The sequence below is a fragment of the Crassostrea angulata genome, chromosome 2 (assembly GCF_025612915.1).
Source record: "Crassostrea angulata isolate pt1a10 chromosome 2, ASM2561291v2, whole genome shotgun sequence".
Lineage (NCBI taxonomy): Eukaryota > Metazoa > Mollusca > Bivalvia > Ostreida > Ostreidae > Magallana > Magallana angulata.
This window is the reverse complement of record NC_069112.1, coordinates 51,737,169-51,750,328: the sequence shown is the minus strand read 5'-3', so window position 1 is coordinate 51,750,328 and position 13,160 is coordinate 51,737,169. Positions and strand designations below refer to the sequence as shown.

At 30.9% G+C, this 13,160-nt stretch overlaps 1 protein-coding gene across 3 annotated transcripts in view; it reads left to right on the top strand.

The window, feature by feature from the left end:
• LOC128173180 (uncharacterized) overlaps positions 1–13,160 on the top strand; it is a 38,221-nt gene that overhangs the window by 21,311 nt on the left and 3,750 nt on the right. For all 3 annotated transcript variants that reach the window (XM_052838895.1, XM_052838893.1, XM_052838894.1), the window contains exons 5-8: positions 245–447; positions 750–854; positions 5,000–5,059; positions 5,519–5,578. In XM_052838895.1, the coding sequence (XP_052694855.1) occupies positions 245–447; positions 750–854; positions 5,000–5,059; positions 5,519–5,578 (428 nt within the window). The remainder of the gene's footprint in view (positions 1–244; positions 448–749; positions 855–4,999; positions 5,060–5,518; positions 5,579–13,160) is intronic.

The window sequence follows — 13,160 nt, the reverse complement described above, 5'->3', positions numbered from 1 at the left end:
TCAATCTGAATATGTTTACATGTTGAAAGTGAACATATAGGGTTTTTAGCTGTACCTACCTTCGCCTTGAGATGTTTATTGTACATACCTACGCATAGATTTATTAATTGTAACTATCTTTGCATTTACACGGTGTAGCATTTTTGAAGTTATTTGGAAATAATTTTGGAAATAAGCTTATCTCCCTTGTTAATAAAATGTGTAAGTGCAATTTGTTTTATAAACACGTTTTTTATTTTAAAAGCACAACAATATCTTATCCAGAGGAAACTTACCGGGAATGGAGAAACAATTCTACTATAGTATACCTTGAAGAAACTACAAATCATATACATATACAGAATGATCATTCAAACGACATATTCATCGAGATTAGTTTAGGAGCAGTTATCAGTATTTTGGTTGTGCCATTCTCCATCATTTTGTATATCCGCCGTAGAAGAAGAAGTAAGATTGTTAATGAATTCACATTCCCTTCTGTTAACTAATTATAGGCTCAATTGAATAATGAACTTTGATGAACTCGGGATGTGTATTGATCAATGAGGATTTAATAATTAAAACAAATAACTGGATTATAAGAAATTTGGTGACTATTATCGAAATAATCCAATTGTATCTCGTAAATACATATTAAGTGAGATATTTGTATATCAAACCAATCCTATAGTAACACAGTTTATTGGAAGAATTGGCTCTGCAATGCAAGATAGACTGATATTTGTTGTCGTTCTTTTTTGTCTTCGCAGATTTCTCAAAGGGGAAAAATGAGACTGATATAGAGAATAATAACGACGAACTGAATTCATTGAGAGAAAACCCAAAGCTATATAAAGTGGATACAACCAAGGAAGGTTTGGCATCAAATTCTCAAACACTGTATATATCATGCATCGTAAATTCACAAATGCTATAGTAATTGGTCAGAAGTTTGATTTCCAAATACTGTATTTACATCGACTGAAAATTAAAATATGAGTCGAAAACTGAAAACTGAATAGAGGGACAATTCTGACCTTGCATTTGATGCCATTGCAAATAATACTAGAAATATTTCTCGTAATGTCATGAGCAATGAGTTTTCATACTGTACGCATAGGGCAAAAACATTTGAATATACTGTACGCGTATTTCTGTAAAGCATTGTGATGTTTAGTTTCGGTGAGTTTCAGATGGTGGGTTAACTCATCAGAATGACTATTGTATGAATTATTTCTTTTAAATATTTTTTCAATTACAAAAAGCAAAATATTATTTTTGCAGATCATTGCAGAAAATTTTTTGCACCCCGTTAATGCGGATTATGTATTTTTATGCAGATCGCTACTTTTATATCCCGCATGAATCACTATATATATATATAGAAACCATGTTATTGTTTAAATAAAACTATTACAGGAATTTTAACGGAATAAAGCGCTTCCCGAAAGTGTGTACGTTGCATGCAACCCCACATAGTAAATCACTTATTTTCCCGTAGAGCGCTGCAAATAACAGTAGTATATACAAGTACATAGAGTGACCACTCATACTTTTAAGCGATTTATCAAATGAAGATAAAGTCGGTTCATAAGAGGAGGGGAAGTTTTTTTGGTTAGACGGTTTCGGGGGGGGGGGGGGGGGGGGGAGCTTAATTTCAGAAAAAAATGGGAATACGTTTCTTCTGAGGGCAAATTAAAATAAAACAGAAATTTTAACAAAGTACAGCATTTTTTTAAAGTTCTTGTGTTCAGATTTATATTGTTAAATAAAATTCGTATGAAAAAAAAGATTTTTTTTTGCAGTAGAATTGTTAATAGCTATAAAATGTGTATGGATATGGTCTTGTCAAAAAAATAATAAGTGCGATTATTGTAACTGAAGCAGAAAAAGGTACTTATGTTTCATAGATAATGACATACATGAATTGTGATATAAAGAACTACATGTATGTACAGTATCAGTCATTGTTCCTGTTTTAAAACGATTGTTTCAAATTTCACAACAAATTGAAATGTAACATTTATTTAAACAAGATTACCTCAAATCTTAAACTCAGCATCTTTCTAACGACGTCTCAAAAAGTGCATTTGCTGTATTTTTCATAAAAATGAGCAGAAGACACCAATCGTTCAGTAGTGTTTTTTAAATAGAAAAACTACGTCCGCAGCCGTCGCTCACAATGAAATTTTACCTCTTTAAAAGCTGTGAGAAAATGTGCAACTATTCATCATTTTGACTACATCTTAGATATACACGCAGGACATAACTAGATGCTATCCTGCGCTTTACACATTAAAGGGGCATGGTCACGATTTTGGTCAAATTTTATTTTTGTTTTATTATTTACAATGCTTCAAGAATGCATGATCAAATTAAATATGAGAGTCAGTCATTGAGTTGTAAGCAAGATACAGGGCTCACAGTTCTTTGTCATGTAAACAAGGCTCGTGCCCTGTTTTTGTGTACATAGGTTCAATTTACCAGTAAAATATCTTTTTCAAGCTGATTTGTCTATCTTCTTATTCATTTTAAGCATAAATTAACAGTTCCTAACGGTTAACACATTTATTTTAGGTCTAAAACTTGAAATTTCACTTCAACATTCCAAATGTAAACAAAAGCTTTGTTTACATAGCAAAGAATTGTAAGCTCTGTAACTCGCTTATAATTCAATAAATGACACTCAAATTTTGGTTGCTTAATTAAAATGCCTTACTAAAGCATTGTGAATATTAAAAATAAATTTTGACCTAAATCGTGACTATGCCCCCTTAATGATACAATGTTAAAAAATTGAACCATACTTTTTTTCATTTTCGTAGATACTGTGTCCGATTTTTTTCTTAATTGTTTTCTTAATATATTCTTTAAAATTGAAAAAAAAACTGCATAGCTGGATATTTAACTGAGGAGGAGAAAATCTAAATCTAAACTAAATCGGATGATATATTTATGCTCATGGCCTTAATTCTTTTTGTTGCAGTTAAGTGGAAAATGATAACAATTAGTTTTTTAAACCAGTGAGTAGGTATTCAGGACACCATACATGTATCTCTAAGTTTTGATCTTCAGGTCAAATTTTACTACAATTTTTACCACTGACCCAAATGAAAATTTCAGATAAAGTACTGAATTTAAAAAAAATTGGGGAGGATGCCCCCCCCCCCCTCAATTGAACTTCCTCGTTTAATGCATTAAAACTAAAATTGCACGTTCAAGAAACGAATTGTCTTATTTTATTTATTCAGCATTTGTCAAATTTTAACTTTTTGTTAAAGGGGAACAGGATCACGTACATAGGTACGTTACCTAAAAGAAACATCCAAGTCGTCTACTGTGAGACTTGGAGTCTGACATCATCATGATGATTTCGTGCAGTGCATGATTTTCCTTTGGTCGCTAAAGGTTTCAATTAATTGATAAACAGAGCGTGTCGATTTCAGTCCTGTCAGTTTCCTGTCAGTTTCAGTCGCTGTTTCTATAGAGCTTTGAATAAGCTACAATTTCCCGTAAGAAATGGAGGGAATCATACTCGATTGATGTAAATATAATGATATGCGTTAATTTGCAATGTTATAACACCACAATTATCATTTTAAACCTAATGTTTCATGCTGAAATTTCGATGAGTTCACTACATTCTCTTGTTAAATTATACAGAATATACTAAATTGCCAAAAGTATTATAAGATTAGACATTTAACAGTATGCTTGTAGTGTTGTGGTGTCATATTTCTTTTTAATGGACTATATTTAATGTGGTCAAATATCTACAACCAATTTTAAGTATTTTAAATAGCAAATCTTCTTAAATCATTATACAGAGGATGCCTGTCACTTTATTCTTGATATTTGTTATCAATGTCCTATAGTTGTTTATCTACATTTATGACGTTATCTAAACGAGCGTATTCCGCAATTTTTCAATGAAAATATTGCCATTGTTTGGTTTATATATTCCATTTAGAGGCATAAAGCGCAGGTCTGCTGAAGTACGATTTTTACATATGTTTTATTTCTTATTTTTATTTATATTTCTATTTTTTACTGTTTATCTATCACTTTGGTGATAACCTTTTACACACGTTTTAAAGCGCTAAGCATAGCTCAGTGCTTTGTTGTCGTTAGACTACTACTTCCGGTGCAACGAATAACCGCCCCCTTTGAGCAGAAGTTTACATCATTTAAACTGGTTAGGGAACCAGTTTCAGGAGTTTTTGCACATAACTGCACGGGCTAGTACGAGCTATTGTGGATTTATTGTACGGGGCTTACATACATCATTGCAGGGGCTGCAACGCAAAGATGAGGAAATATATTGCGTATACAGAAGATGAATGTTATATACATATATCTTTTATACTAGTATACAAACAGAAGCTGGGTTAGCGCGTTTCAGTACTATCAGTACTTTGATTTACGATTTCAACTATCTTCCACGTTATTTTTTAAGCTCTTTATTAAACTTAAATGGGGGGGGGGGGGGGTTATATATCTGCATTCGAACACGCTGAATTAAGGATCGAGAGGGTATACAAGCTATAACGACGCTATTATAAGTATTCTGAATTTTAATTTACGATAATCTAAAACTCTTAATCGTTATAAACTTGAACAGCAATGTTACCGTGGCAGTGAACACATGTATTTAATGATTCTTGGAGCAGCCAGCCTCGGCGGAAATGTTGACTGTAACCTTAAGCAGATTTAAACAGACAACATCGTTAGGAGACCTTTTTTTTCTGTTTTGGGAATCAATTGATGTGTTTTGTTAATATATCAGGGTTATACTTTCAACATTTTATTTATTTTGTTTGCATACAATCAAAGAATAATAACTGTACATTTTGTTGACAGTGATTATTTTGGAAATTCCTGTTCTATAAATACTTGAGAATAACAGCCGAAAATAGTAGATCCGGCTGAAATTTTATTGATGCAGGTATCAAAGAAAAGATTTTCTTAAAATTTTTTTTTTAAATGTCAATAAACTTTATCTCTTTATCCCCTAATTCAGCGGTTCCATTGTTGGACAATTCGTATATTCGACAAAATACAGTGGCTGAAGAAGGAATGGGTAAGTTTTCATAAATATTTAGCAATTAATTAACGTTAAAGGGGAATTAATCATGATTTGAGCTCAAGTTTTCAAATTTCATCTTTCGTCTTAAATGTTTCAAATGGTTAATATTGATATTTTTAATGCCTAGTCAAAGTTTGAAGATGAAGTATTGAGTTACAAGCAAGAAACAGAGTTTGAAATTCTGTGTTTATTAAACAAAGCTCGATCCTTGTTATTGTTTACATATGTGCTTTATTGGTATTAAGTTGCAATCAAATGTTACCTTTTTTGCAATAATTTATAGCATAATGCCTTGCAGTTGCAACGCTTAATGATATTTCAATCATAAAGCGGCGTTGTATCATTAATAGTTTCAACATTGCCCAGAACATTTTCAAATGTGATCAGTTGTGTATGACTTAAAAGATTTTTTTTAAATGTCAATAAACTTTATTTCTTTATCCCTTAATGCAGCGGTTCCATTGTTGGAAAACTTGTATAATCAACATAATACAGTGACTGAAGAAGACATGGGTAATTTTTCATAAATATTTAGCAATTGATTAACGTTAGTTTCAAATTTCATTTTTCGATTTTAATGTTTAGAATGGTTAATATTGATATATATTTTTAATGCCTCGTCAAAGTTTAAAGATGAAATATCGCGTTAGAAGCAAGACACAGAGTTTAAAAATCTGTGTTTTGTAAACAAAGCCCGAGCCTTGTTATTGTTTACATATGTGTTTTATTGGTATAAGTTACAATCAAATGTAACTTTTTTTGTTGATGATGCTATTTAAGAACAAATTTTATCATATTATCCTGTTTACCACGCGTCATTTTGTCAAAGAAATATTGATAAATTGTAATTCCTTCTTTTGTACTATTTGAAAACAAATATAATACTCGAGGTTTGTTTACCTAACATTGAATTTTTATCGTATTTCTCAGAGGATGAATGATCATCTTTAAGATATACTTAAAGGTTACTTTAAGATGTTTAAAGGTACCTTTAACAATCTTTAAGCCACCTTTATGTTATAAATGCTGCTTAAAGGCCGCTTAAAAGTTCTTAAAGGTAGTTATAATGAAAGTTATCCTTCAATCTATTATTTTATAATATAACGTGTCCATTCTGTTAGTAATAATTTATACCAATTTACATGCACGCATGTATTTAGAATGATTAACCGTACTTGGCCTTCAGACAAAAATGTTACGATTGAAAACTGTTTAGTAGAGTCGGTATATATATCAGCTAATCTATTAACTGCTAGGAAGAAGATGAAACTGAAGTCTTTAAAGGGGAAGGAAAATGAAAATATGTTCTTAAATAAAACTACTTTAACTGTAAATTGTATTTCATTAAAACCCCCGGAACAGTGAATAAATGAAGAAAATCGATCGCTAATTTAAGTTTCTCGCCGCTATAATGGACGCTGCCATTGAACTTTAATATATGACGTCACACCAGCCATTCTGGTTTGTGTTATCAACATACAAATGTAGCATCAGTATAAGCAAATAATGATATTTACTCAAAGCGGAGTTAAGTGTCGGAGGAATCTCCGCGTACTTGTGGACTCCAAGTATCGTGGAAAATGTGTGCCGTTGTATAGTTTATCCTACTCAAGAGAATGTATCTTAAACATGCCGATTACAATAATAATAACTTTTCAGCTTGCGAAGAACTCGACTTGGTGATATATATATATATATATATATATATATATATATATATATATATATATATATATATATATATATATATATATATATATACAAAATAAATTTTAATAAGAGAGAGTTTATGCTGCCTAGGTATCGGTATCGATATTCTACGTGGAATCCACCCTTAGGTCCACGGTAACCCTCGATATCCTCAGTGCTCACTAAGTGGCTCTAGATCTGCATTTGTAATGTACGCTGTTGCCCCGACCATTGTACTGCCCAAATGTCACAATGTCTATAACCATCCGGTCCTCAAAAACCATGCTTCAGACGACATTCGACTCGCCCACACGTTAATCCTCGGAAAGTTCTCCACGGCCGTCGACAAAACTCTATCACCACATAAAGCTAGACTGGGAAAAACCTAGAGAAAACCTTCCACAAATTTGTCGACAAAATATGATTCGAGGTGCTACATGTACCAAAAGGCTGCCGTACTAAAAAGTCCCAAAGCTTAAGCAAATTACAAACAGTACAGCTTTAATAAATAACACCAGTTCATACGGTAAAAAAAATAGGTAATCACAGATTACAAAGCTCACCGAGACGAAGCATAATCTTTATCACATTATATAAAATCATAGTAAATGATCTTAGATATTCATAAATACTGTTGTGTGGTTTTACACAATATCGTATATCATATGTTAAAATTATTTGATAATCAAATGTTAATTTCATACGATATTGTAAGATACAGTGTAACGCAATAAAATAATATAAAATACGATATTGCATCCTATGATAATATACCACTTTATGTCATAGGATATATCTTATGATACAATTTAATACTGTAATACATTAGGAAACACAATGATTGTTACATATGACATTGTATCGAGATAAGATTTTTTATCATAAAATACGATATGACATTGTATCGTGTTATAAATTATTTTATTTTATTACATAATACAATATCATAACATTGTGTTATTAAGTATCATATGATACAAATCACATTACATAATACATCACAATATTGTAACATATGATATATTATTGTATGATGTAATTCATTACATTACTTTGTATCATATGATAATGTATCATTTCATATTATACAAGAATGTATTTAATTATGTTGTTTAATATACAATATCATATAATGTTTCACATACGATATATTATCATACAAAATAATATCATATGATACAATATATATATATATATATATATATATATATATATATATATATATATATATATATATATATATATATATATATATATATATATATATATATATATATATATATATATATATATATATATATATATATATATATATATATATATATATATATATATATATATATATATATATATATATATATATATATATATATATATATATATATATATATATATATATATATATATATATATATATATATATATATATTGTATCATATGATATTATTTTGTATGATAATATATCGTATGTGAAACATTATATGATATTGTATATTAAACAACATAATTAAATACATTCTTGTATAATATGAAATGATACATTATCATATGATACAAAGTAATGTAATAACAAGTATACAATATTATATTATATTAAACAGTATCATATGATATGATACATTATTATATTTACATTATCATATTATGCAATTTTATGTGATTCAATACTATATCTTTAATTTCAATGTTATATCTTACCATATCGTAACATATAATACATTATATGTAACACAATATTGTATCATATGATACAATATTATAAATTTAACATCATGTCTTATAATGCAATAAAATGTTATACAATATCGTATACAATTGTTTATATAACGATATCAAATGATACATCGTAAATTATCATATCATAATATACAAAAAGTTTTTACATTAGTAAATTGTATCATATATTTGTTTTCAAAATAATATCATTACTTATTTAGTTTGTTACTAACTGTTAACAGAAACTTGTGGGGTTGGTAAAGTCCATAGGAGGCGGGGCTTCAATGAACTTTACCGACCCAACAAAGGACTTTTGCGGTATTATTCATATTTTGCCCCCATTATTAAAGTTTTATAATGAGATTTAAAAATAAGAGGGAAGATAGTTTAAATCATATTGAAAATAAGGGTGAAAGATTATCACCACGGTGACGTCATAATGTAAAAATGACGTCATGAAGATTGCATTATTTTGATAAATTAATGTTTGGTAGCAAAATGTGGGTGTTTTCCGATGGTTTTTCGACTGGGAAACATCGAGCACAAGCTTGCTCAAGTTCCATTTTTTAGTATAAAGTGTAATTTATCTGCAGTAAAACATATGTTTAAATCGTACTTGAGCACATCTGCGCATTATATTTCTGAATTCAAAATATAAAGCAAAACTGAGAATATTTTCATTTGTTTGAAAATTTGCTGGAATAAGGTCATTTGGGTGACGTCATAGGTAAACAGCGAATGAGCAATGATGACTAAAATTAAAATTAAAATGATAGACGTCCACTGTACAATGATTTATGAAGATTTGATATTAATACGATACTATTTAGAAATTGGTCAAAATTGGAGGCAGATATTTGACCACACCGCACATAGTCCTTTCTGTAAACAGTCAGTAACGAACCTAATAAGTGTTTTGTTTTACCTAGAGGTAAACAAACTAAAGATAATATATAACAATTAAATTCATAGCTTAATTCTCTATTTTTTTTAACTTCCTCGTCAGTCGTCTGTGCAAACCTGGACGCCATTTTAGGATCGTTTTATTACGTCACAAGCAAAGGGGGGGGGTCCCTCTTAATATTATGGGGCTTAAAAATTAAAGGTATGGTTGAACGTTTGTGTAAAAAATCAGCTAAAATAACGTTACGTCCGCCATGTTGCCGTATAAATTCTGACGCTCGCCGTGTAAAGAAATTTATAAGGCAAGCTCGTGACGCGATTCATCCAATGACGTTGGGATATTCTAGTCCGAGGAAAACAATATATGATATAATATTATATCATATAATACTTAAGTCTATAATATGATAAAATAGATATCATGAAATGTATTATAAAACCATGATATATTTTTTAACAAAAAACACATATAACAAGCAGGTTTGAGTAAGGTAGGAATTTTTTTAGCATCCTTGGTAATGGAGATCAGGCTCTGTATCTGAAACTACCTCTCTGCGATTTATTTATATTAAAGTTAGATAAACCATGAAAGTTTAAACTAGTACCATTATCTACTAAACATGTGACATGTTAAAAAAAATAAACCTCCTCAAGCATTTGAAACCTACGGCTCTGATTCAGCATCCTTGCCCGTGCAGTGCATCACAATCCCAAGATGGATAATCTATTTAAATTTGATATAGATTGAACCTAGAATAACTTAGAAGCTTTGTCTATCAAACTGAAAGGGCACTTGTCTAAAAACTTTATAACCAGCTCAAAAACCTTAATTTCATCCGGTATCCAAAACATATGTCTCAGATTCCGCATCCAAGCCTGTTAAGTGCATACATGTAAGTATCGTAAGACGCACCATCCATGCAAATTTAGTGAAGTAAGGTCTAGTAATAACTATGATATAATCATCAGAGTGCAGAGCACCTGCTTCAAAAACTTTAACCAGCATAAAAAACCTTAACCTCATTCAGCATCCAAAAACATATGACTCGGATTCAGCATTCAATCCTGTCAAGTGCATCAGTATTATAAGATGCCCCATCCATGCAAGTTTTGGGAAGTTAGGGCTAGTATTAACTTAGAAATTGCTATCAAAGGACATCTGCACTAAAAACTTAAACAGCTCCAAAAACCTCCTCCAGCATCTAAAATTCATGGCCCATTCACTGTCAAGTCCACAAGTAGGTCCAGATACATGATTCATGCAAGTTTGGTGCAGATAGGACAATTAGTATCTTAGATACAGGGCCTGCAACGAAAACCTTTACCAGATCCGGACGCCAACGCCGATGCCGGTGGTATAGCATAAGCTACCCCTGACATTTGTCTCGGTGAGCTAAAATCGAAAACATGCATATCAACATGTACCAAGTAAACATTATTACTTATATTTTAACTGAAGACAAGTACACGCGGCAAAATTTAAAGTATGCAATTTGAACACGTTGACAAATAGAAATAATTCAGTAGTTCTTAGATATTAACGTTATAGCTGAACATTATTTCGGGTATAAATCAAAGTACTGAGAGTAATGAAAGACGGGGTCTTGAAAGTTTGAATTTGTAATTTTCCTGGATTTCCTCGAATATGCTTCCAAAATTGATGACTCATAATAAGTTGTTACAATCTATGTTAATTCGGCTTTTTTGCAATTGTCTGATACTTTGTCAAAATTTTACTCAATCCCAGCCTTCATGATTGTAAAAAATTGACACAACGGTATATTATGTAAAATAAGACCCCAAAGAAATTTTTTTTAAAATTACTACAAACTGGGAAAATCAAGCAACTATATCAAAGTAGATAATTTTAATCATTAGATTTATTCAATTTTGTGATCCAAGGGAAAATCCACAAGTCGGACGGTATCCGTAATAAAAGTTTTATGAAAACCCCGCAAACTCATAAACTGCTGAATTAACAAACAATGAGCATGAATCGAAGTTTGGTAGTATTCAGGTGAAAGATTGTCAAAATAAAATTCAAAAATGGCACATTGCGTTTGGGAACTTTAATTTCGATTCCACCATCAACCTCTTCTATTGATTAATGAGCTCGCACACCAACTGAATCGTCAAGGGCGCTGTGCATTCAGTTACATAACTCACTCCACATTTGAACCCGAGCAAGAATATTTTGATCAATAAAACTATTTGTTTATTTTCTAAATAAAACTTTGTTTATCCACTGAGGACTTAAAAAGATTTAATGCGTGTTTTTATGATACATATTTACTGAAATGCATGAAAACTTCCTGCACTATTTTCTTACGCGTAGACTCAATTCATGTGTTCTACGCGTGCCTTCCGGTTTGAGAATTCGGCTGACAGTAAACCAATAAACCTAAAAATGGGTAAGATAAACTTAAGCACTTAAACTTAAACAGGAGATTCAATTAAACTTAACAGTTTAAGTGAGCCACACCAGAGGCGTTTTCAGCAGAGTGAGTGCTCGTTCTTCTGAACACGCCTCTGCAACACAATATATGTGAGCGCTCGCTAGCACCCGCTCTGTCGATGTATTTACTGCATGCAGCATGTGTACATGCATATGATTTACACACATGATACACTCTTGGTGTGACTTATTAAATTACTGTCATTTGTGATAAACTGTACATTGATTAGTCTCTAGTTTACGCTTTTTTATAAACTGCTTCGCGGTTTATAAAGCGTAAACTGTCCCAAACCATTTTATATCGTATTAAATAAATAAATATCGAATTCATTCCTTAAATATATATAAATAATGAATCATTTAAAAACAAGTTTTAATAAGGTAACCGGATGAACACATTCACGTAGTATTTGAATCTGGTTTAATAAGAATATTAATTTAAATCTATAAAAGCAATTTATTGGAGCATTGTTGAATACGGCGATCTATGTTCAATAGAGGAAAACTGCGGTATATCTATAGATACCTGTATTGCATAGTTTTTGTTGGCAATTTTAAAAACCGCCTGGAACTCGCCACCCTTCCCCCTTTTCCTTGGAAATTTAATTATCCCTCGGACCACCCCCTACCAACCTTACAAAACATTCTTGCATCTAGTTTCATGTATTTTAAATGTTAACCCCCCACCCCATCCCCTAGAAAACCGTTTTTCCTTTGGATTCCCACCCACCAATGAAAAATATGTGCATTTAATTAATCATTTTTTTTTTTACATAATATCTTGAATAAATTAATTAGAATTTACATTTAATACTTTTAAATGCGTTTGAGTTAAACGGAGTGTATAAATTGCAGAAAGTTTATTTTCTTTTTTAGTTTAATTGAAAAACGTAAACATTCCTTTCTTTTAATTATTTTTATTACAAACTGTATATATATCTTTAAAGACAGTGTAAAGACAACTTAAACGGAGCGAAAATGCCACTTGAAGATAACTAAAGGTGGCTTAGATGTGGCTTAAAGAAGTTTGGATATTGAGGACCTCTAAGCTCTAGCTAAAAGGTGGCTCAAAGATCGTATATCCTATAAGCTCTTTTAAATCACCTTCAAGTCATCTTATTGGACTTAAATAAAGATGATTTTTCGCCCAACGTTTTGACTTTTGACATTCAAATTTTGGTAAAATATTCAAAATTCACTTGTAAACCATTTTATACATGAAAAATTTCAAATCGTGTCTAGGTCCCTTCCAAGTAAAATTAAATTTAAAACGTTTACAGGGTCAAAACAGCAAATACTTGTTTATAACTTTGATGATGAAAATAGAGATAT